At 38.3% G+C, this 26,721-nt stretch overlaps 1 protein-coding gene across 1 annotated transcript; it reads right to left on the bottom strand.

The window, feature by feature from the left end:
• Nucleotides 1-1,284: 1,284 nt before the first annotated feature.
• LOC148317138 (dynein beta chain, ciliary-like) lies at nt 1,285-11,220 on the bottom strand. Its single transcript, XM_088283823.1, has 10 exons — nt 10,870-11,220; nt 8,265-8,461; nt 6,068-6,226; nt 4,208-4,338; nt 3,799-4,010; nt 3,199-3,432; nt 2,945-3,112; nt 2,465-2,581; nt 2,252-2,402; nt 1,285-1,391 (listed from the first exon to the last, which is right to left on the bottom strand). The coding sequence occupies exons 1-10, from the start codon at nt 11,218-11,220 to the stop codon at nt 1,285-1,287; spliced, it is 1,827 nt and encodes a 608-aa protein (XP_088139949.1).
• Nucleotides 11,221-26,721: the final 15,501 nt, after the last annotated feature.

Below are 26,721 nucleotides of genomic sequence, written 5' to 3'. Positions count from 1 at the left end.
TGATTGACTACATCGGTATACAGGGTAGCAGAGGAGCCCAGACGGGAAGCAGAGAAAATTGAATAGTTGAAGCTATATGAGGCCACAGTAGCTCAAACAATTGCATGAGGACGTAGGCACTGGGTAATTACATTTTATTATTGTCTTATTGTTGGTTGTTGGCAAATTGAGAGGATATTCCACCATAGTTTCAGCAAACTTCTGCAAGAGAGCACCCGCAAGTGCATGAGATATGATTGAAACCTTGTCAGTCACATCTATCTCTGATTGGTTGTTTTCCCTCAGGTGCTGTGGTTTGTTACAATTCAAGGTGAGGCCAGAGAAAGATCATTTTAAGCGCTCCTGTTTCAGGTCATATTGACCGTTTTCACAAATATGACAAAAAAAATTTTATTTTAGCAAACTTTCTACCGCTCCAATTTTTTTACGCCGAAAGGCACCGCCCACCACTGGTTTGTGGTAATCATTTAGAAAATCCTGTTTGCCTCTCGTGCCAATACCTTGCCAATTTCAGTTCTGCAACGCACTAAAGCAGTGGTCTTCAATCCTGTTCCACCTGGGCCGCTTTCCTGCCTGCAACACGTCTGAGTCAAAAATCAGATAATCAGCAAGGTCTGCAGAAGCTGAATAAAGATCCGGATCATTTATATCAGGTGTGTTGCAGCAGTGAGAGATGGGAAACGAACAGGACAGTGGACCTCGACGAACAGGATTGAAGACCCGTGATGTAGTGTAGCTGTGTGCAAAATGCAACCAGAACGTTGAATCAAGTACAAATTATGTTTTGTGAGGTGCCATATTTTTCTGATAATACTGGGATTCCATACTTTAACTAACAGTTCTGATCAATCTCCCTTTCTGCTATTTCTTTTCAGCAATATGCACATGATGACATGTCATGCAATATCGGAAGATGAGATTCTCCAACCTGTCAAGCAGTTGCATCAGCTCCTCGTACTTCTGGATGACCCAAACACCTTGTGAGGAGTCCAGGCACCTGGCTCAGAGAATCATTGTTCAAAAGAATAGATTCTGGAAATGTTCTTAAAAGCAATAAGCAATTTATGGATACAACTATTAGGGAAGCAAGGTCACTGAAACTACAGTAATGAAAATGTGTATGGAATTTTGAACGCCAAACACAGACGAGGAAATGATAGCCAAACACAGACGAGGAAATGATAGTCTGCATCCTAATTTTTAAAAGATAACATTTTGACATTATGTGTGATGCTTGTGTCTATATAGTGTGGATATTTTTTTATATATGAGATGAGAGGACACTCACGGGTAGGAAAGGTGCCTGAATTTGGAGAAGGGGCTCTGCATGCGCTGCTGCAGCTCCTGGGCCCATCTGAGCCCTCCAGCTACCACTGGCATATTCTTACTCACTGGAGCGGAACCTGTGGTAAAGTAGTATTACTATTATTCGTGCGCTTACCACAAAACCGGTGACCGGGAACAATTATATGTGCATTGTTTAAGTAAGGTATGAATTATTCTTTCAAATTAAAGCCGGAGAAGAGGTTACCGGCTATTGTCAGAAAAACACCATCAGTTATACCTGCATGTTCGTGTAAACTTCTTTATGCTGTTAGAATATTCTGCATTCAGTGGGAGGAAATGTCTGTCGCGGGCGCCGCTGTAAAATTCACTAATTCACCCATTCAAGAGTTTTAAAGTAGTGGCAAGTTGCGAAAAACTTTGACGACAACGAAGGTCACTAAAACACGGTCTTTTCTATTTTTAAATTATCATGCCTAATTTCTAATCAATTGCTTTAGTTTGCAAGAATCCAATTATTTAGTATTGTAAATGCATTAAGTGATGCAATAGTACCTAAATTTAAAAATAAAAAAATCCATATTTAGTCATTCACTGCCATCCCAGGTACAAAGAATGCACTTTCTGACTTCTATACCTGTCAATGGCAGTGAATGAGTTTTATTCAGTATCCTTTGAAGGTAGCAAGTACCGGCATGTACACTGACAACTTACACAATACACAGTAATGATATCCGATGCAGGAGTCGTTTCAGGTCCTTGAGTTCCCTGAAAGGTGCTATAAAAATATATCCAGCCATCCATTCATCCATTCTCTATGCCTTTTTTTCTCATTAGTGTCAAGGGTGAGTTGGAGCCATATTCCGAGCTGTTATTTTTATGCCACTTACTTCAGTAGAGCATGCTTTTTGGATCAATGTTTGTTTGGGTTTTAGAAGTGTATGTGGACTGTTAACATAAAACTTACCCAGCTCTTTTGCAATTTTAATATGCTCATGGTAGAGGAATTTGCAGGTGTCCAGGTCCTTGTCAAACATGCCTACTAAGGGCGGGTATCTGTCCGAAGCATCTTGAGCTACTAATGGACGCTCCAACAAGCCACCAAACACATCCAGAATCTACAGACATCAAGTCAAAGCGTGTATGACGTGTTTCAAAGAGTGGGATTAAGTTCCAATACCTTGAAGGCGTGCTCCAATCCTGAAGCGTCGTCAAAGGCCTGACAGAAAATGGCTCCTAGCCGCCGGTCTGTGTCATCTGCTAACAACTTGAACTCCCGCACATCTTTCTCAAACTCCTGCAGGGCATAAAGCACATCTAGGCGCACAGCCAAGACACCACTGAGCTGCGTCATATCACCTTGACCTTACACACAGTAACATATTCATTTTCACATCCCACAAACTCAAAGCCATCCGACAGGAATTGCCAACCGGGTATTACAAGCAGAGTAAATTGCTTTCCCCGCCGTTACTCAGGAACAATTTGGTTGATCAACACGATGACATTTGGGCCGCGATACTGTTCTCGGGAGTAACCCGCCTCTTGTGTGCTGTGAAGTGTTCAGGGTTGAAATTGCTTGTGGGGTTGTCAGCTCAAAAGCTGCGCAAAAAGAGACGGCTCGGCCAAGTAATAATGTAAGATTCAAAATACTCCTCACCTTGTTTTTGAGGTCCAAGCAGTCATAAGGCTTCTCTGTTAAGATCGTGAAATGATCTACAAACTCCCGGTGGAGAAGCTGGACCTGCTGGCTGAGCACTCGACCTTTAACACCTCCAATCTCCAATTTCTCAAGCTTTAAGAAATCCACTGCTGCCAAAAGGATGTCCTATATGGTAGAAAGAGTGAAACAAGAAATGGACACAAATATGTGACAATCATTTTTAAGGCCACCATCCATTTTAATGCACTCACTTGTGTGGACATTAGTCTGTTGAGAAAGCTATCAAATCCAGAGAAGACTAAATTGAGGGGAAAGTCCCAAGGTTTCACAAAGCTCCCATTTCTCTGGTACTGGTCCAGATTGGCTCGGCGGTCCTCAAAGATGCTCTTGAAGAGCTCTAACGTCTCCAAGCTTGTTTTCACCTTCAGAAGACTCTCTGAAACCTCTCCTTTGAGAAGTTCCTCTGCTGTTAAATAACCCCGAGCCTGTTTTTGGGAAGGAAAAAAAATTTTCAGTTTATCCAAGCGGGCAGATGAGATGAAGTCAGAATTGACCATTACTTTTGTGCTGGTGGGTTTTCATGTAGTGGTCTTCTCTTTTTTTATTTTCAGGCGATAAGGAAAACAAACAAAAAAAAAAAGCAATGTCTGACAAATCCTTGAATTTGCCTTCAGAGTGGTGTTGAAAAGAAATAATGTAAGGAAACTTTAATGAGGCTTTTACCTAATGGCAGACACCGGAAAACTATGGCCGGAGGGCCATATATGGCCCCAAGGGGCTTTTTAATATGGACCGCCAAACTTGGCCCGATCCAAATATTACTCTATCAAATTTCAAGGACTACAGCTGACCTGTCGGATGAGGAGGTTGCAGATCTCTTGCAGTAGAACAATAAGTCGTGGTGGAGTGCTGTAGTGTGCAGAGTTGGCCCACACAAGACACACTGTGTGCATCAAGGGGCCGATCTGACCTTTGACATCGGAAAACTCTCTATTCTCCAGGTCCTCAAACAGGCGCTGCAGTGGCGACAAATAAGTACAGATGTCCCTTGCCTCCTCAACAGCTGCCAAGTCAAGAGTGGAAAAGTTACTTGAGTCAATAAGAAGTAGTGTGCATATATAATATATATATATAATATATAATATATAATACATATATACATATATATATATATATTTTTTTTTTTTTACAGTTAAGCAGATTTAACTTTTTTTCTTTTCCACTTCAACACTTTTGTCACAGGCAACAGTCTTTAATTACCCGCAAGGACTTCCCGTCGGATGCTTTGAAAAGCAGGAGAATAGCTGCTCTCAACGGCTTCAAGCAGCATCTCCATTTTGGTCCCTTTGTCTGATTTTAATTGGGAGTAAATGCACTCCAAATCAGCATATCTTTAAAGGCAAAAAAAAAAAAGATGGCAAACACAAAAGGTCACATTTGTCTGGCTTTGACTGCTTATGTAATTGTGAAAATGTATGTGTAATCCTAAAGGTCTTTGTAATAAAATTATTTGTAGCTGTAACAATGGCTGCATTTGAATTAAGTAATAAACCTATTTTTTTATTTAGTAACAAAAGGAACAAAATGGATGGCGACAGTTATAAAAAACTGTGATTAAAGCATATAGATGGATGGATGGATAGATAGATTCAGGGGTCGTCAACCCAAAATGTTGATTTCACATACCTGCATAAAAGCGCAGTCTGTTCAATATCGATCAGATAACAGGACTCATTACACTCATTACAGGGTACTGAATATGCTGGCGCTAAATTAACGTCCTGATTAGCAGATTGGTGATGTTGCTTGCCATTTTAATGTCCTTTACGTCACTGTTTTAGCGGAGAGAGGCATATGTCTTCACTTTTTTGTATTAGTCAGCAAATAGATGTTCTGACATGTTGATGAATGACTTCTTCATGACTCCACCTCCTGTGAACGGTTCTCAGCGTTTTATTATCCCGGGTTGCAAACGAAACCAGCAGCAGTAGTGGAGTTTTGGAGATGTAATCCACTTCTTAAATCTATTTTTGCGCTCCTCTAGTTTCCCCAAAAGTAATCTAATCACACTTTTTCTCTCAATCCCAATTGGTAACAATGAATGCAAATTATTCGGTCCAAGAAACGTTGAATCCTCTGTTCTGCTCAGTCATTTTTCTCTTTCTCCTTTTGGGATCCATGGCCCATCACACAGCCGCCGGTTTGTTTACAACAGCCACCTGCCTGGCATCCTGCCCTGCTGATAGAAACGTGTGTCGCAGGCTATGACACAAATCTTCGTTGACAAAAACGTTGAAATGTCATATTTATTCTACACATTTTTACAGTATTGGAAAACGTTTGTGTCATGTTTGTCCTCCTACAGAAGCCATATTAAAACAAATAATATATTTCCCTCCCCCATAATTTTCCATGTTAAAACATTTTGGGAAAAGCTCCAGGGAGCCACGAGGGCGGCGCTAAAGAGCCGCATGCGGCTCTGGAGCCGCGGGTTGCCGACCCCGGTGCTCGAAAAAAAAATCCATATGGAAAATGTACTTGCATCCGTAATTTAAATAAATAAATAAATGGTGTAAATGCAAATAATCTACATGTTCATATATTTGTGAGGCTAATGGTATGGTAATTAAGCTTTCTTTTCTAATTGCGATACCATTAATGGGAAAAAAAAAGTGTGAATCCAGTCTCCAATTGTTCAAACAACTTACAAAATATTGATTCAAATTAATAACATTACATTTTATATCGCCGCTGTCCTGTGTAAAACTTTTTTTTTTTTTTTTAAATATGAACAATGAAATAAAAAGGGCTATAAGTGTGTTTAACAGCACAGCAACAATATGTTACTTTATGACCTTAATCAAATAAGATGAAAAAAAAAAAAGAAAAATCGGATACTGATAACCTGAAAACTATATAATCAGACAAAAAACAACTTTTCTATTGGAATCAGTAGATGCCACATAACATTTTTCACGGGACTGCACAGGCTTTTTGAAAAATTAAACAGTTAAAAAGTTGTACAATAATTTAACTCCGGAGCCGTGTGACACAGCATTGAACGTGTTTGTTAGAGGTTACCAGTGGATATTTTGTAGCCGTAGTAACAGATCTGCTGACCTGTTCTTCCAGAAGAGCAGCTCTGTGTGCGGTGTAGGATTTTTGCCTTCAAGCAAAGCCTCTGCTGAGTCTTTTATCAGCACCGCACGGATCTGATGGCTCCACTCAATCACAGTTGACTCCAAAGAGTGGATGATGCTCTTATCTATTGTTTCCCCCCTGAGAAATTTCACAGGTTTAACCCTTGTATGGTGTTCGGGTCTGTGGGACCCGTTTTCAGTTTTTCACAAAAAGAAAAATGAAACAATTCTTTTTTCAACCTAAAATTCATTGGCTTTGGCTCATTTTCTGCGAAGAACATAAATCTAAACTCATTTTAAATAACAGCACACTAGACACCCATCTTATGCATTTATTTTACATACTGGATCAGGGGCTAATAAAAGTGTAGGTCATGTGGACCTTCACTCTGGCTTCTTTATTTCTGGGTCGACTGCTAGTGTTTTGTTGCATCATTATTGAAATCAACATGGTTTACTTTCCTGCATATTTTACCCTCTGTCTTGCAGGAACCAGGCATTATTTTCTCATACCGTATCCCACCTGATAATTAGGGTTGTAACACTATAAATACAGCTTTGCCATTGTAGTTTCTTTTTCACAAGATGGCCAAAAAGATTATCTGCTGAGAGGGCTTTTCAATTGATTTTGAGAGAGAGAGAAGCTTCTGATGATGTCGACGAAGCTGAGCCTGAAGTAAGTTTGTGATAGTGTGACAATAAATGTCTTACACATATGCCTTGCAGGAAAGAGGCCATAGTAAAATTTCTGATTGTTTTGTTTTTCGAGGTTGTGGCCAGCAGAAACAAAAAGAAGCGTTGCGAAGTCTGCGAACCTAAGTTGGACCGGAAATCGCAATATACATGCAGCAAGTGTAAGAAATACATATGCAACTCTGCAACTCATGTGTATAGGCTGGAAAAAAATGGGCAAATAATTCAACGGGCTGAATGATGTGTTGAGATTGATATTGTTACTAAAGTGTGTTCAACTTGCGTTATGTAAACAGACTTGAATTAGTTGTCTAATGAAGTTCAAATAAATGAAAATAAATAGTTGGGAAAGCTCGCTGTTATGTTTTTCCACTCACTGGACTTGATTATAACTGATTTAGTTTGTTATTACATTGTAGTTAAAAAAAAGGGGTTGCACATTTTTTATTAAATGTAACATAACGAAGTCAAACGGCTAATATTAAGAATTTTACATGACTTTATATTGGGATGAATTAAACATCTGAGTATTTTAACAGAAAATTAATTGATTGTTGAAAACTCAAAACTCAAGCGCACTGGTGTCAAACTCAAGGCCCGGGTGCCAGATTTAGCTAGCGATCTCATTTTATGTGTCCTGCGAAGGGAAAATCATGTGAATCAACTTCCTGTTCCAAGCACATTTTCTTCACTTTTAACAACATTGCAATATGAGATATTGTCATTTATTTGTTACCAATCCTCCCCTTTTAAAATAACAAACAATTACATAGTGGCTTTTGATTTAAAAACTGGCTTTCCATCAATTTTTTATGTGTATGTGATAACATAAAGAGATCATAACATTATATAACGGCCTTCTGGGGGAAAGAAGAACTACGATGTGGCCCTTCCAGAAAAATTAGTCTGACACCCGCGCTCTATCGGGTCCACGAGAACCATGAATACTGGCTGTGTAACAAAAATACACAAGTGTTAAAGGGGAAGTCGTTTTTTTTTTCAAGAATTTGTTCTATGCGCCTTCAATAGTCTAAACATGGCATTCTAATTAATATTGTATTTTGGGAATATGAGTTAAGCAGTAAAATCCACAAATTTTTAGCCACCTCAGGGGATGGCCATTTTGTCACTTCTGCCGACAGAAAATGACATCACAGTTGTTCAGATCTCAGATAACGACGAATCATGGCTCAGCTGGAGGAAACAGGTGAGCCTTGATAGGTCGTTACCTGAACAATGCAATACAACTTTATTTAACTGTGATGTCATTTTTAGATGACAGAAGTAACAAAATGGCCGCCGCCTGAGATTTTTAAAAACAGGTGGATTTTGCCGCATACCTCATTTCTACAAACGCAATATTAATCAGAATGCCATGGACTAGTGAAGGCGCGCACAATATTTTTGGGGTTGACTTCACCTTTTAAATGTCAACATGGTGTAAAAGGGATGCTTTATCATCGAGTCCAGTTTGGTCGGGTTACCTGATATCTGTGTCGAAGGCAGCTTGCTCCACACTCTCCAAACCAACAGGAAAGGGCAGCAGGGTCTTCCCTTGGACCTGGCCTGCCATTACAAACACGCTGCTCTTGAGGGAGTGGATGAGGTGCCTGACATCTTGGGCTAGCACCTGAGGCCACTCGGTGTGGTTCAGACTGTTGGACAGCAGCGGGGCCACAACCTAGCGCAGGGCAACAAAAAGATACAATGTAACAACCAAAGACGGAAGAACCTATGATGAAAAGTATTATCCAGTTGCAGTATTGATCTGAGAAACCCCCAAAATATTTTTTTCAGCCTGTAATTTGAGTTAAAACAATAAAACAAAGTATTTCAGCAATACAGGAGGCCCAATTTCAGGTTAAGTTTGCTCGACTGCAAATAAAAGTGAGATACCCGAGGCTTATCTTGGCCCATGTTAAAGTTTGAGCTCTTTGAATTTTGCCTTGCAGCAAGCTGCCGGGCCAAGGTGTGAAGTGGCGAGGAAAAACAGCACTCAACACCATTCTGTTAATTAACTAATGTGTCTCTGACAGAGCTAAATGTTTAATTCAGTTGATACAGCAGCTTGTAAAGTTTGTTTAATATTACAGAAGGGATTAATTTCTGTTGTCTAACAACGAATGTCCTTGGAATACATATTAGAATTTTAAAAAGAGCACATCAGACCCAAAAACAGAGCAATGTCATTTCCCTGGTATGAAGCCGACATAAGTGGTTGATGCCCCACCACTTTGCGCTAATATGAAAACAACACTGGTTGCAAGGTTATTTGAATGAGTAGCTATTTAAGAGTGCATCACACAGTGAGCGTCTGCCGCACGCCTCTTCAAGAGGTTGAACCCCCGAGGGTCTTAGGTAAGGCAATTACTTACAATTTTGGGGTTATTGCTTTCTAAGCACCTCTAAAACACATAAAAAAAAATAATGAATGCCGTGAAGGCAAGACCGACGATTTGAACTAATTTTGTGGTTCAGTCAAAAGTGGAAGTAGCATTCAGATTTTTTTTAATGCAACATATCTGTTCATTGGAATCTGGAAGACACACAGGAGGCCAAGATTCAAACCCAGAACCTCCCAAGTGCACATACAGAGTTCTTTTAATACAACAGCCATCTTAACTCTTGTTAAAGTGCCTTCTATAAGAGTTACAGGAATAAGATCCTCAAATATTTATTTTGCCCAGCTGATATTCAAAATGAGTGGTGCTGTGTTGTCATTGCATGCCTCATATTTAACGCTGAAAGGGGAAGTCAAACCCAAAACATACTTTGCAAAAATATATTCTACGCCCTTTCACTAGTCCAGTGCTTCTCAAACAGTGGGGCGGGGCCCCTGGGGGGGGGTTGCGGTGCAATGTGACCCTTTTTTTTCATCTTACTACAATGAAGTGTAATTACACATCCACTCCAGTAGTTGGCAGTGGCACTTTCATTGACCATTGGGCGCAGCGAGTATTAGCTCTGCGGTGTAGGTTTGTTTTGCAACGAAAATGCTATTTATAGTTGCGGCGGTGGGTGGGTGGTGGTGGTGGGGGGGCGCAAATAGTTTTCTTCTTCAGAGGGGGGGCGTCACAGAAAATAATTGAGAAGCACTGCACTAGTGTAAACATGGAATTCCGTTTGAGGAATATGAGTTACCGTAAGTAGTAAAATCGAACTATTTTGAGCTGCATCATGTGGTGCCATTTTGTCACTTACGGCTTACCTGTTTTTTGAAGCAGAGCCATGATTGGTCGTGAGCAACTGTGATGTCATTTTCAGGCAACAGAAGTGACAAAATGACCGCCCCCCCCACCCCAGATGGATTTTACGGTTTAACTCATATTCCGCAAACGGCATATTAATCAAAATGCCATGTTTAGACCAGTGTGTGTGTATTGAACATATTCTTGTAAAGATTTTTTTTCATTGACTTCCCCTTTAACTATTATACGACATAATTGTATGTATTAAATGTTTAAATCAAAGTACGTATACAGATTTGTGTGCCTTAAAAAAAAACTGTTCGTAGATTGCGTTGAAAGACTGCATTTCATTGTTTTGCAACAATAATACTGGTAATAAATGTTTTTTTATTCATTCTATTAATGACAGTATAGAGAAAAATAAATAAAAAATAAATGATAAATTAAAAAAAAATCCTAAATTAACCAAGAGATCAATGGCAGCAGGTATAATGTACATTTCTACTACCTGTAATTAAAAGAGGAGCAACTTTTAGAAAAAAATATTTTCAATTTACGGCACTGAAGTGGTGGAGCCCAAAAGTCAATTTTTTCCTATAGGGCCCAAAGCCCAGTTAACTTAGTAACATTAACCACAGTGATTAAGCATGTCAATTTAAAACATGTTCAAAAGAGAAAAATATCTTGCTTCGCTGAATTAATCCTTCCAAGTCATGTTTCTTACTGCTACTTATGCCCCTGTTGTTTTGTTTTTTTTTTCACATCTGACAAAATATCTCTCCAAGATTCCAATCACACAATTCAACTGAGTTTGACTTTCAAAATGAATAAAAAGTCCAAATGCAAAACTCTTCAACTAACTGCATGCACGTTAATAATAGAAATTCCACAGCTGTCTTACCTCCTCAATCAGTGCAGAAAACTGGTCTAGAGGCGAGCAGGACAAGTCACCGCACACCAAGTTGTCCTCCATGCGTTTTGCAGTCAGGGTTGTTCTACTTCGTTTTAGAAAATATACTGCCTTGTTTTTAGAGTGGATTGTGAAAGTAGCGGCGGGCTGCAACAATCCGGTGCCGGTCACACACACCACCAAAGTCCCCTGCTGTGGTTTGTCCAGGAAGTCCTGCAGGATCTGCAAGTTGTCTTCGCAAGACACACATTTTTGCCAGCGGTCATGTTTGACTTTGAGAGTCCTCAGCACGAAGTCTTCTATAAAGTTCAGTCGGTGGTCCTCAGCAGGTGACTCGTCCATGTCTGTTGGGGAATTTGGCCTCTGGGCCCAAACCGCGAGAGGAGGAAGTAATTGTGTGTCGCAGCCTCCATAGCAACGCAGTGTTTGCATTAATGAGGCCGTTGCCAGGGGAGCTGACTCGGGACCATCCCTCTCTCTGTATGTCCATGCATCTGCTGGCCGGTAGTCATTGTTAGCTTGGGGACTTTTGTTTGAACTTTATTAGAATGGGTTTGTCACATACAAGGGCCAATGAATGTAAAATAATCACTTCAATTCAATTATGGTCATTTGATTGTATATGTGTACATACTCACATAATTTGAGGTACAGATTCTTGTGCCTAAACTGCCTATTTTACTAAACTCATTTAAGTAAAAAAAAAAAAACTCATGAAAAACTAGTATATATGAAGTATATTTTTACAAGTATACTCAAGCAAAAATATAAGTATAAAAAGAGTACCCTGAACTATGTATTTGTAGAGTACTAAAAGTAGAGTAATTTTATACTTTTTAACACTAAATTGGAACAAATTAGTTTGCAGGTTTATATATGAAGTGCACTACACGTAAACTAATTTATATATTACTAGTATACAGTATAGTCCACAGTTTAGTTGACAGGTTTATATTCAAAGTGGACCAAAAGGACACTTATTTATACACTATTATACTTCTACAGTGCATTTACAAATATATAATGTAATTAAAGACCATCAAATCATTATTATATCAAATATTTCTTTTTTGAGAAAGGTTAGTTCAGGGCTTCAATCGTTTAGTTAGTCTTGTATTTTTCCATATGTCTTACAGAAGTAATGAGCACTTTAACGGTCCATATAAATATATGTTTATCTTAGACTTTTCTGTATACTTTAAAGTGCGCGCCAAGTATACTCACGCCAAGCATACGTCTGTGAAATTTATACAGCATAGTATTTAAAAATTACACTAAGTATACGACCTCAGTTTTAGGATAAAACAAGTTTACTTATAGTTTAGTTGAATAAACCATTTCTTGCTAAATCTAAGTCTGAATCTAAAACGGAATTACCCCATGTAGTTTAAAGGTCCTAAAGGGGAGGAAAAAAAGTGTTTTAGATGCATGTGTAAAAATCGATGGATAGCTAGTCTGAAGCGGCTGCCGACCCATCAGGGAAATCTTGATGTATCTGCTGCATACGCCACAAACGCGCATCCAAGCACTAATCTGACAAATGCAATTTGTTACACTTTGTTCCACCACTAGCAAAAAATTATCACTTTTTCTTCTTTTTGTGAAATAAATTACACATTGTTTGAATATCTTGCATCCAGAAGTTCAACAACTCACGGGAAGCGGTGCTTGGTTCATGTAACAAAAGATGAAGTATAGCTGCGTGACAGGTGGAGGGTGTGGGGTTGGGTGGAACATTAATAGACGCAGAGTTTTACTGAGGAGGACAAATTCAAAGCAGCTCCCTGTCGAGTCGCATTATGACTGAAATCATTTCTTGTTTGAGTTAATGAGTCTGTTGATGTACGACATGCTGAGGACGAAATATGCTTAAATCTGCAGCACAAAATTATTTTCTTCATCATATCTTTTTTTTTTTTTAGACTTAATTTGTCTAACAGAGGAGCTGTGCTTGTTGCAGCAGAAAAATCTATTAGGAACACGAAAAAGTCAATGGAGCAGTGCAACGTTCTTTTTATATTTTTATATTATAATTTTGTGTATTAGGCAGAACAAATATTCTAAGCTACCTGGGCCGATGACGAAAAAGTAATTGGCAAATTGACCTAATACCTAACAAATGAAATCTGACACAAAGTTTTTCATACCTTGTTGGAGTTAAATTTAGGCCCAATTTTCTTTCCAGAATTTTAATTGAGCGACAAATGAAGGTTTCCAAATATGAACAACCTTTTTAAGCATTTCAATCCAATTCAAGTCCAGATGTTTGCCTAGACTACTCCACAGCCCCCAAACCCAACCCCTAGACATTCAGAAGTTGACTGTTTGGCACGTTTTTATTATTTGTCCTGCTGCAGAAATCAAGTGCAACTCAGGTTGAGGTCACAAACTGACAGTCAAACAATTTATATCAAGATATTCTGAGAAAATCAATCCATTAATCACATTAAGTTGTCCAGGTCCTGAAGTACAGAAGCAACCCCACACCATGACTCGACAACTGCACCATGTTTTAATGTTGTGAGATGCTTTCTTTCTTTTTTTTTTTGTCTTGCGTTCAATTTATGCCAGCTGTGTCCAGAAAGTTAAACTTTTGACTCTGCAATCATAGAATATTGTCCCAAAAAGTCATTCAAATGTTTCTTTGCAGAGGTGAAACAAGCCTTTCTGTTCAGCAGTAATTTTTGCCCTTGAACTCTGCCATGGATATCATTTTTGCCGAGTCTCTTCCTTAATTTTGAATCATGAGCACTGACCTCAACTGAGGTAACAGAGGCCTGCATCTCTTTTTTTCTTTTTTTTTACCTCCTGGATGAGATGTCCTTTAGGCGATTTTAGTCAGCACCACAAACTTTCCATGTTGTTTCCAAATTGTTGGTAATCTCTCTCACTGTGATTCTGCGCAGTCCCAAAGCTTTAAAAGAAGTTTTGTAATCCTTCACAAACTGATCAATGTCAGTCACTTTATTTCTAAACTGTTCTTGAAATACTTTGAACTACAAGACGCGTTTTGAGAGCTGTTTGACTTCATTGTGTCAGATAGTTTCTCCTTAGGTGATTTCTTAATTGAACAGGTCTGGAGTTAATCAGGCTTGGCCTTGGTCAGGGAAATTGAACTCGGCTTTCCAGAAAATGTCATTAGCCACAGCTAATTCATTATTCAACAATTGGGGCGATTGCATTTTCACATACAGCAAGTGAGGTTTTCCACTGTCATCTTAAAGTTTCAAAAATAAATACTTTTAAATTATATATATATATATATATATTTTTTAAATCTTCCATGCCACAATGATTTAACTTCACAAACAATACCTGCAGTCAATTGGCACGACATGACAGGAGCAGACCGTCTGTAGTCCTGTCAAGCATTCTGATGTGGAATCGAATTACATTACATTACATCAAACGACTCTTCCTTTGTCTTCCATCACAAACAGAACTGCAAGGAATAGTGTGTTGCTGTGCCATGAGTCGATTGACAAGAAGCAGCAACTGAGGAGGTTGAGCTCCACGGAATGACTTTGAAGATTACGACCACAGAGAAGACATTGGCTTCCGGTCTTTTTTGTCAAACTCAAAGAGGCCACCTGGCTACTGATTGGATGAGCCTGCTCCCTTCTTCTATCTGGAGGCTGCTTTTTGAAATGCAGAATAGAAGCTGTGTTTGATTCACCGTAATTTTTAACTTGCCAGAATCAGCAAGAATGATTAGCGTTTGGCAACTGCAGTGAGGCGAGGTCCGGTATCCCACAACAATTTCATTTTTTTCTGTTTTTTTGTTAACTTTTTAACTTGAAATAAGAACACGACTGTAAGGTATCTTTTACATTTCTATCTGCTGCAACACACCTGATTCAAATGATCAGGATCATTATCGAGTTTTTGCAGACCTTGCTGATTATCTGATCATTTGAATCAGGTGGGTTGCAGCAGGGAGAGATGGAAAACAGACTGGATACTGGCTTTTGAGGAACAGGATTTTGGCTGTCTGTTGGCATAAATAAGCATAATCTTCGATTTAAAAAAAAATCTAAATTAAATAATTGCAAGGAAACTACAACAGAGAAATGAATTAAATTTTTCTTTTGAATTCTTGTTTGAACATATTTTTAAGTGAATTAAAACATTTAAAAAATATACAGGTCCTGCTTGCTATGTGAGTCACAATTTTCAGTTGTGATAAGGTATCAGTAAATGTGTTGAGCAATTTTGATTTCATTCACGAGGAATTATGGGTCCAGCATTTAAACATGATTCTGGAAAAAAAAGCAACAAAAACTAACATAATTATTTCAAGGATATCAAGCTGAATTTTAGACAGGTGCATACATATTCTGTAACTTCCATCAAATATTCATAAATACAGTGCCGTGATTTTTTTGGGGGCATATTTTCTTCATTTTAATGCTTAATATCATAAAACATATAAAAATATCAGACAAAGGTAAACCGAGTAAATATAAAAGGAGTTTTTCATATATTAAAGAAAAAGAAAAAAGCTACCTGAGTCTATGTGGAAAAGAATACTTCCCCCTTGTGAAATCATGAATTTAAGACTCATTCCCGGTTATACAAAACATTTGATTTTTTACTCCTTTAATAATAAAAACATTCTTTTAAAAACAGCATTTTGTGTATACTTGTTGTGCCTTTGATTATGACTTAAATTTGTTTGATGATGGCCATGCAAAAAAAAAATCAGGAGCACTTTTTAACATTCATAAATGTCAACAATGCACACACACCCACACACACAAATCAACATTACTTTTTGTACCCTAATTGTGAGGTACATTTGAACTGTAAAAATGCTCACATGCTTCTGAACACATTTTACTTGTTCTTAGGTAATCCTGCGCAAATGTTAGTAATGCAGCAAAACTGTATTTTGTAATCTTTTTCCAGTCTATTCATTATTGGAGCTTGTTTGAAAGCCACAGCAAAGGCACTGTCAGTCACCACAGGAGGGGGCTCCTGCACAGCAAATTGACAACTCTGTTACTCCAGTTACTCCTCTGCAATGCCAAGGCAAACTCGCCCTTTCAATAATGCTTATTAAGCTACACGGAGCCAACTACAGTATTTGATTTAGTAAAATGAGTGACTTCAGTGACCAGCCATCAATTGCTGGAAAGCACTCCAACCACAAGGACACCGCAAGCGGACCGAGAATATGTGAGTCATTTTGCATCCGGTTTCATCTCCCATCCACATTTCCCCCTGTGTCATAAATTGTGCTTTGAGTTGAAAACTATTATGTAACACGTGCCAAGTAATTTTTGGCAGAGCTGGCTAACCATCAAATGTCCTGCAAATTCTGGAACTGAGGATGTGCCACAATTCATCAAAACAACGGTTTTTAGTTGAAATCTGGTTCCTGAGTTGTTGGCAATCGCTTCTTAAAGTTGACTTCTTCATTAGTGTATAGCAAACCTGAGGTTGTCAAGGATCTTGAAAACAATTCCACTTGATACCTGGACAGCGAAATGTTGCTGTACGTGGTTGTGTTTTAGAAAGTCTTCCGAAAATAAATCTGGAATGATTTAACGACAGTAGTAATAGTAAACACATTTGGATTGGTGTGGTTTCTATTCGCCTTGTATAGGTCATTAAAAATCAGAAGAACAATTACTTCTTACACTGGGTGGCAATGCAAATTATGATGAGAAACCAAACTCGTGATGTCAATGTATGTCGTCATAGCTCTAGTGTGACGGAGTTGACGTAGCCAAACCTAAACTTTAATAACAATGCCAGCTTCAACAAAACAAGATACAGCATATGGAAGCCAATGCTGTGTCATCTTGGTTTTATGAGCAGCTATAATCGCCAAATCTTGTGGTCGGTGAACCGCACGGCCTTACGAAGAGTTCGAAATGAACCCCCGTTTTGTTGATCATCGGGCTGAAGGGTGTAAAGGGGGTTTTGATTTTGGGGGCTTGTGGTTTGTGGTGGCGGTGGATGTGGAAGTCATGTTCTGCCAGTCTGGTCTGGCCTCGCAGCCATGGAGAGTTCTGTTCAAGGAACGCTGATGGCTTTTAAAGAACTGGATGTTATTACTTGATGTGTAATTTTCATACTTGGTCAGGGGCCAAAAGCAACTTGCTGCAGACTCGTGCTCTCTGAAACAGGATATTGGGTTAGAAAGAGCTATCATGGGACTGACTGACTGACACATACGTATGTGAAGCTTACTTTACATGTCTTATTTAGCATTGAACATTTTGGAACTAGTTAAGTCATAATTATTTTGACACTTTTTATTTTTGGACTTATTCTGTTCCTAATCATTTCACATCATTCGATCTGTAGTTTCATAAGCACTTATTGAAAATATTGTGGTGGCCTCCTGGGATTTTACACCGGCCAGCTACAAAATTAGGCACATGTAAATAATCTGAATAATCTAAAGAATCAAAAGAGTTGTATTAAAAAATACCTTTAAAAAGATACTGGTTGGTTTTGAGAGGCACTGTCAAAGTCACATATTGGTTCACAGTGTTAAAGAAGCTTCATGAAGCACGTGATATTTTTTACCCCTCTAGATGGTGCTGTTGTTTTAAAGATAAAGACTAGTGCGATGGAAATTGATTAAATTTCCACTGAATCTTTAAACCAATCGTGCCATCTAAAGAAGCCCAAAATGATCACTAGTGATTCATGAAGCTTCATTTGCCCCTCACTCGTTCTCACTGTCAAGACTCCACCGCATCTTTGCTCCCTGCTCACCATGCATAGTCAATTCCAGCAGTTTTATTAACTTCTACTTTTATTAACCTTTTGTCCAGTATGTGCTACGGTGTAATGCGATGTATCATGTAAATGTACATCAAATTATGCAGTTTGTTGTATACTTGCTTGTATTTTGTATGTATAACTCTGCCGTCTTCAGCCTGGCCGACATTTCAAATACAAATGAGTTCTCAATTGCCTTTTCTGGTATGAATAATGGTTGAATAAATAAATAAAGAGACATTCACATCACAGTATTTTTATTATGGTAGTAGGTTCAAGTCTAGATTTGATGAAGTGTGTAGGTACCATCTTAAGAGTCAAAAGGTTCTTTGTTAGACTCTTGGCCTTTTTGTCTGACCATGTTTATATGTGTATGTGCGTGTTTTAATCCCGGAACTGTTGCTGATTCACACATTCCAAAAACATGTCTGATGCTGTTAGGTGACTTGAACCCTCTAAATATCCCAACCAGATTAGCATTATCATCCTGAGTAATGTTTCAAATATTCTGAACCTCTCATCTGTGAAAATTGGGCAATATAGAGTATTTAAATCATCTCTTTTTTAAAGGTACAGTGGTGTTTGATGCAGACATATAGGCATCGGTCAAGGAAAGCCATAAAGGGGAAGATTGCGTAGCAATAGCAGCTAGCAGCACATGCTAACACCATGACCATAGGCCCACATTTGCCAGGTAATCATTCGGAAGATAGCCCTCTATGCACCAAAGAAGGCAGAACCGTGGAACCTATTGTCCACTGTGACAACCAAGAGAGAAGACAAAAAGCAAAAGGCCACTTTTAAAATGCTAGAAGATGCTATAGCCTCCTTTGTAAAGCTCAACACTGAAATACAACTTGTAAAACATCCCGGTCATACAATATGTTCTGTTGAGCTTTTCTGACTCCCACATGTAAATCCGAAGGTTTCAAAACAATTTGGGTATCTTGTAACGTCACGCAACATTCACAAATCTCCGTCGAGGCCACCAAGGCATACAATCAATTTTCAGGGAAAAAGCGCTGACTGTTGACAAAAAGACACGCCGTGACATTAAAAGATGCTGTTTCTGGCACGGGTGGTGAGTGTCCTTCACCTCACAGATTCCTGTGATACGACTAAAGTAAATTTGGGCCTTGTTGTATATGCCTAACCGAAGTATACTGTTTATTTAACATCTCCAGCGTGCTGAGTTATGACTAGTAATGATTACTCAAATGCCCAATGTTTGGCCAATTGTACCAGCAGTGCCTCCAAACAGACACGCTGATGTTTATTTGAATTTTCCATTTTATATTGCCACATGTCATTAGGCTGTTTACAGTTTACTCGGAATGATAGATCATTTCCTTCAATGCTATGTGCTCGCCCAAAAAAAAAAAAAAAATCAGCAAGATGGGGCAAGCTTGTCCCAAAGGTGGCGCAACTTAATGGACTCGGAGAGCATGGCAGATGTCTTATTTCATCCAAGACAGGACAATTGCTAACTAGTCAGCATGTGTCTAAATTTGAAAGGAAAATAAGACTAAACTTTACTTCATTCCTAATTTTCAAGAAAGGCGGACATCACCTCATGATGTCTTAAAGTGCAAATCGATTTTTAAGCGTGGCCCTTGCTGCCAGTTGTAATTGAGTCCATATTTTTGTACATACTCTATGAAGCTACATAAATACTGATGTGGGATATTAATAAATCCTGAAGGCATCAACAATCTCATCTCAATTACTCAATAAGCCATTGGGATTATTCACTCACCAGATATCACAACGAATAGACTCATGCTCATCCAATATCTAAACAACCACTTGGCGCAAAAAGATAATTTACATATCTGATTTGCAACCATTCAAAAGTACAGAAGGCTTGTGAGCAGAGAAGAGTAAAAATATACGTACATGCATCCATTTATTAGACTCTGCTGGAGCCTAAAACAAGAGTTCATATTTAAGGGTAATTTAGAGTCTTTAATTAACCTAATGTGCATGTTTTTGGAATGAGGGAAGAAACTTAAGTACTCGCACAACCTCCATAGAGGAAGGCCAGAGCCGGGATTTGAACCCTCGGTGCGTTCATAAGAAAGCCTTCAGTTCATCAAGTTAGATGGTTCCGTGTTTGAACTCATTGTCCTGCTTCGAACATTTTCCATGAGTTGAGTTGTAGATTTACTATCTAACATTGTTTTGGAACACTCAGGACCCTATTTTTGTGTCCCCCACAAGTCTTTTGTTGATAGGTTAGAAATTAGGAATTAATTCGAAATGGGCGTTCGCACAGTTATAGGACCGGACAGAGCCGACTTGATTCCTAGCCAATCAAAGCGGCTCCCCACCTTCCTTGTAATTTCTGCGCAGGAGAGGTCTATGGTCTACATCAGGGGTCCTCAATCCTGTGAACACTTGGAGGCCACGTTCAGTCCTTGATCAAGTATACGGCAACGCCCTCACACCCCACCTTACACACACACCAGTTGTGCTGCAGTACAGTGGTGCTTTTAAAAATATATTTAAGACAATCATAATAAAAATATTTCCAATTAGTTTATTTTTACATTGATTCAGAAGGTTCATATGAACGGTATACAATGACACATAAGCGGAATCTGTTTGCCTGTGCCTGTATCAAAACCACCAAAATCGTGTTACAACAAATGCGCCACAACTTAGACCTGCTTTGACCTGGTCTAAAATCGAGTCTACAATCAGTCAACAAATTGTCAGGTGCGTCGGGGGCCTGTAATAGAAAACCCCCTCGGCCGTAGCGCGGCCTGCCAAATTCCCAAACACGGTAAACTTCTTTCCCTGTCAGGAAAATAAAGATGTGCCAGTTTTTACGCAGAACACAGTACATTTGTCAACAAAAATAGGACCTGAGTCTCATGAAGCATTGATAGATACGCATTGTTGAAAGTTATTTGTATGCATGTGCTAAAATGTGACCTGTCCAAGTTGCACTGGGTCCATTTAACATTTTTAAAGATCACCAATCTTTCTGTTATCTATCTCACTCTGTCACTGTTACAAAAGTTTAAGTTCACCATAATATTTTAATGGATTGTGTTCAAAGGTTTTGGAACTAGCAAAAATACCAATATCTTCAGCTACAGGCTCAAACATTTGGGGATTTGAAATGTTTCTCTTCAGTCCTGAACCTACAAGTCAGATGAGAAAGGCGTCGTAATTTAGTTTTCCCCTTCTGTAGTCTCTGCACCCTGGCTGGCTGTCCCAACACGTCCTTCTTGATTTAAAAGAAACCGTGTATTATTTGTGTTGGCCGAGAAACAATATGCACCAAGCTGATTTGATGTATTAAAGAAAATCTTCACATTTCTTTTTGTTTTGGATTTTCCTTCATTGGATGGCGGAGCTTTGAAGGCAAACTTGATTGAAGGTTTTTCAGTTGAGGGCTTTTGGACTCGCTACATATCATTTGTGGGAGGAAATGTGTTTTAAATATTTGATTGGATTTTGACTTGTTGTGAACTCTGTTTTGAGTCTAGCGATCAAATGCAAGTCAGGGAAGACAGTAACTGTCTCCAAAAAAAATTGCTGAAGTGAAGTTCATTGGCTATTGTTAATTTGATCATTTATTTTTTTTTTTCTTTCACTAAAACCAGTGTTAAAAAAAACAATGTTATCAACAAAGTGATGCGTTTCACTTTTTGATCGGTTCCAAAAACTCAGACGCAAGTTCATATATAATACACAATACATGCGACACGTAACACTATTTTTTTAATGGTGTTCATCCTATTTGCATATCATCAGTTTATTGGAAATGTGAAGCCCATTTAGAAAACCGAAGGCTTCTCCGTTACACGTATGTCTCACATCACGACATGTATTGAAATCTGCTTTGAGCGCCGCTTGTACGAATGAAATATTCATGTAACGTGTGGAATGCACGGACACCGATCTCGCTCTTGTTCCAAAATTAAACAATTTCATTTGTATGTCTCAAATTCCTCCCCACGGGACCTCAAGTAAAAGCTAGCACCGTACACATCTTACGTTTAGCGGAAAAAAATTTGCATAAACATTGTATCATTGTCAAAATGAATCGGGTCTCTTTCCAGCAAATTTAAGAGTTGAACAGTTGAACCTTACTGATGTGAAAAAAAACACTGATTACCACATTCATAAATCGGATTTCATGCAAGGAGAAAACATGTAAATGTGATTTGATATGCAGACATATACGCTACGTAAGTCTAAAGGGGATCGCAGTCCTTTGATAAATGGTGATATTATGCATTGTTAAATATATTTATTTGACACCCTAATCCAATTACATTAGGGAGGTCAGGTGGAATCTGAACATTTCCAGACAAGAACATCAACTAATAATTTTGATTACATCGTAATCATAAATTCAGTGGAGGAATCTCCTTGCTTCTGCTCCAAGTGAGATCAGAAAACTGCTTACAGTGCCTGCATAAGGTATTAAAACCCACTAGTGAGTATTTCTGGCATCTGGTTTTAGTTAGACTTTGGGTTTTTTGGTTGACTTTTTGGTAGGCATCATTTTTCAGCCGGAGCAAAGAGCATCAGGGGTTTGAATACACACAGTTAAAAAAAAATTGAATAATTACGTAAATCTGTTGTTTTTGGAGTTTGTTCACCATAAATAGGAGGAAACAAAAGTAAAGAAAGGCTTGGCTAAAAAAGAGATAGGATAGTGAGTACAATTGGAATATATATATATATATATATATATATATATATATATATATATATATATATATTAAGCTATTTTATGCAAAGATTTAATAAATCAATGTCAATTTGACAAAAAGTAAAGGTGAAGCTACTGCTTTCCGCCAGCAGATGGAAGCATCGAGCCAATTTGTTGTGATGGGGCAGAGTCACAGTTCGTCAACTGGATGAGCCAGTGTCTGAGCCAAGCAACTGGCAAATATTTATTAAAAGTATATTATAAGAAAACAATGTATCGTTTGAGGAAAAACAGCAATAACCGTTATATTGAATCACAAATCACAGTAGAATCAACAATCTCGTGATAGAAAGCTAATCGTCACAAAAGTATTGTGATTTGATTTGAATTGGGAGTTAAGTGAATCATCCCAACCCTAATATATATATATATATATATATATATATATATATATATATATATATATATAAAAAAATGGACCATTTGTTGTCCATTTGTTGATATTTTTGTATTGACTACATGTTTTCCAGTGGAATAAGAAAACAACAAAAATGTACACACGCAGCAAGGCATTAACTGTGCTTGTTTAATTTACTGGCGAATGACAAGCTGTGATGATGATGATGGACAGTGGATGGATGGATGGACGCTCTCATTGGAAGTTTCAACATCATCATCAGAATTCAAGTTAGGGTACAAGATTTAAAGGCATTGAAACAAATCCATAACACTTGATTCATTTCACCAATTCAACCAGCATGACCAGGTCCAACGACGTAAGTCAAAGAATATAACTGCATGCGCACCGCTGAGCTCGTTTAGCCATTCGCTGAAGAACAGCTGTGCCGAATTCAACATGCTGAGGGTTACCATTACGACTAGATGACATTGGCCTTCCTGCCCGGTCTTCAAGCACACAACACTTGCTCAAAGCAGCTGAGGTAATGCCTCAATCGCAAGCCAGAACTCCCTACTCACAACAGGGATACAATCAGATCCAAATTTAGAGCGTTATTAAGTGCACTCGGTAACAATTCCATCAATCAAGCGGTCTGCCTTCTTCTTCTCAAGTTTTATAAATAAAGATTTTCTGCATTTTTATTGCCATTTTTAATGGATGACATCACATTGCGGTTCACATGCAGAGAGTTGTACGGTGTCACTTTTCACATGCCGCATTCAAGCGTCATGGTAGGCGGCCACATTTATTCCTCAGTCCTCAAATGCTGTTTTGGGTGAGCGGGGCGAGTTTGCGGCTCTGCTTTGTAGTCCTTGTGACCAATGACTGAACCCCTCACTGATAAGTAAGTGAGCCTTATCCTCGGAAGAGAGATGAGAAGCCGCTTCATTGCTCATCCTCAGAATGTTATGATACTTTGCGTCTTGATCTGAAGTGAAGGATACAAGCTTCTGGTAAATACCAAGCTGACTGTAAAATATTAGCCTTTCTCTTACAGGGTATAACATGAGCCTGCCTTGGGGCGTCACTGAAAGCTCTTAATGCCCACCAACCTGCTTCAATGCCATTTTTCCCAGGGGCTGATCTGTCTATCAAACGAGTAACACTCGAGTCGATAAATCATTTGAAAAAAAAAAATCATCATAGAAAGCAGGTGAGAGGCAAACAATAATTTGACATAATGTTTTTGTCTGTTTGAAGTTTAGGGCCCCCCATATATTTCGCGCGTATGTTGACGGGTCTGATTCAACATGCAAGCATGGTTTGTTTTTGTGCATCTTTGTGACACTCAAGATCATTTCCAGCCTCAAAATGATAAAAGCAGAAAGCAAGAATGAATGTCCTGTTATATGATTCCTTTTTCTTAATTATTTAACTCTACGGCTTGTAGGTAAAAGGACGATGTTCTGTAATTAATATTTTTTTTTCAAGTTCGTCTTCAAATAAATACAATTTCAATATTAATATGTTGTCGTTGCAGCAGCAGAGCTGCGATGGCACTGGGTGAAGACGAGGGCTGAGTATCGATTCAAAATCAAATTGATTTGATAAACAAGGGCTCGATTCGATTCACGATTCACTTTGATCGATTTATGAATCAATCAACAATTTTACTTTCTCATAGAAGGCATTCTTAGAAGAACCTGTGCTGCAATTTGTCCAAACTGTTTGCTGTAACTAGATTCATTTGTAAAAATATTAATATTTACATTAAGAAATGAAGTCAATACAATTACACTAATCACACATTTTATTAAATAATAATAATAATAATAAAATAAATAATAATAATAAATAGCTCCGGCTTCATGCTTGGCGCTGACTTCACTGCTTCCGTCATTTTGTTTTGATACGCTACTTTGGCATAGTGACAGAATTTCGCGTGACGCGTGAAGTCATGTACATTTATGAGGAAAGAGTCATAATTAAAAGTATAAATATATGGTTTTATGAATGGGAAAATTCATTCTAATCGATATAGCAATTTTTTTAAACCAAGCCTAGTGAGCACCACCTGCTCATCGGCGCGAGATGACCTTTCTGCTGTATCGAGACTCATCTGTTCTGCCATTTATCTCCTCTCTCCAGAACAGTTAACTGACTACAATATTCCAATACCATACATCTTTGGCAGCTTGTTACATAGATCTTGAGTTTCACAAAGCGAAACAATCTGGAATAACAAAGAAACTACATAAATAACAGTGAAATAATATTGTGTTCTGTCATTCATAAAAGATTGCAAAATTCGCATGTCCTCTGCTTGACTGGTCCAATTTCAGTTCAAGTAGTTTTCTACTTCACTCCTTCGAGTTGATCAAAGTATGGTTGAAAAGGATAAAGATATTTCACTCAACTACACTTTGTGATACGGACTTCAAAGGCACAGAGTTTAAGATTCATAACTGTGGGCTTTGGAAGGTAACTTAAGAAGATGATTAGAGACGGAGTAGAAATTTGAGGTGATAATGCAAAGGTTGACTTGTTTTTCTAATTTAAGGGGAAATGTGTTAAAGCGTCTGCTGGAACTTAAAGAGTGATTCAACACAGGAGATGATTTTTATTTATTTTTTTTTTTTTGCCAAAATAATTTACACCACTTGCTCCTCTTTAAATAGTACAACCAAGGTAAATACAAACTCTGTTGTCTTTTTGTACTTCAGTTGACTGAAACAGAACCGTTATCAAGTCCAGTTGGCAACACGTGCACTGAGACCTGGAATGGGCACGAATTATAAATATATTTCCTCCGCTGCAGTTGACCCCCTCTTACTCGCGGTTTGCCTCGCAGGAATTCATTGATTTGCTTATCAACGTATTTTGAAGAATATTTTTGAATGTTTTACCAAAAACACAAACCCCCAATTCTGAAACATTCTGAATATTCATTAAAAAGTATTTTGATAGGAAATGATGCATCTTAGCAATACTTTAACCCAATTGCCACATTGTTGCTTTTCCATCCAAAAGCATGCCTATTAAAAGGTCCAGGATTTCAGAAACAGCACATTTTGTAAATTACATAAAAAGGAAATTCAAAATAATAATAATAATTATAATAATAAAGGGGAAGTCAACCTCAAAAATTATTAGCAATAAAATTTTCTATTTGGCTTCATTTGTATAAAAATGGCATCCTGGTTAATATTGCATTTGTGGAATATGAGTTAAATTGCAAAAACCACCTGATTTTTGTCGTCTCTGGCAGAATCCATTTTGTCACTTTCTATCAACTGAAAATGACATCACAGTTGCTAATGGCTCAGATAACGAGCCTTCACGGCTCACTTGCTTTGCTGTGCTGTGATGTCATTTTCAGTCGACAGAAGTGAAAATAATGTCCGCCCCCTGAGATGGCTAAAAACAGGTGGATTTTACTACTCATATACCATAAACGTAACAGTAATCTAAATTCATGTTTCGACTAGTGCAGGGGTGGACAAACTTTTTCATTGACGGGCCACAATGGGTTCTAAAATTTGACAAAGGGGCCGGAACAGGAGCAGATGGATGGAGTGTTTTGAAAAAAATTAATTTTAAATGAAAGTGAATAAAATCATGACAAGAATATATATAGCTTTGAAATACCACAGTATTTAGAAAATAAAACATTAACAAGGTTTATTCATTTAATTTTTTTTCAAGTTTGTTTAACGGGCCGCATGCGGCCCCCGGGCCATAGTTTGCCCACGCCTGGACTAGCGGACCATATTCTTGTAAAGATTTTTATTTTTTAGGTTGCCTTCCCCCTTTAATGAGACACATATTTTGTTCAATTTGTTCTGCTGGTCGATAAACCAAAAGACGGACAACCATAAAATAGCATTTGCTTCATAGCTTGTTTCAGCCTTCACCTCTCATAAAAACTATTACCAGACAGTGCAGTAGCAATCAAAGTGGCAGATGTTAGCAGATATTTTAATGTTGGTGATTGTCAGGAGCCAAGAATTAAGACCTTAGTCAGAGCAATACG

The sequence above is a fragment of the Idiotropiscis lumnitzeri genome, chromosome 20, assembly GCF_059441095.1.
Source record: "Idiotropiscis lumnitzeri isolate Australia: NSW breed Sydney's pygmy pipehorse chromosome 20, RoL_Ilum_1.0, whole genome shotgun sequence".
NCBI classification, from domain to species: Eukaryota; Metazoa; Chordata; class Actinopteri; order Syngnathiformes; family Syngnathidae; genus Idiotropiscis; species Idiotropiscis lumnitzeri.
This window is presented reverse-complemented; position numbering and strand designations above follow the sequence as displayed.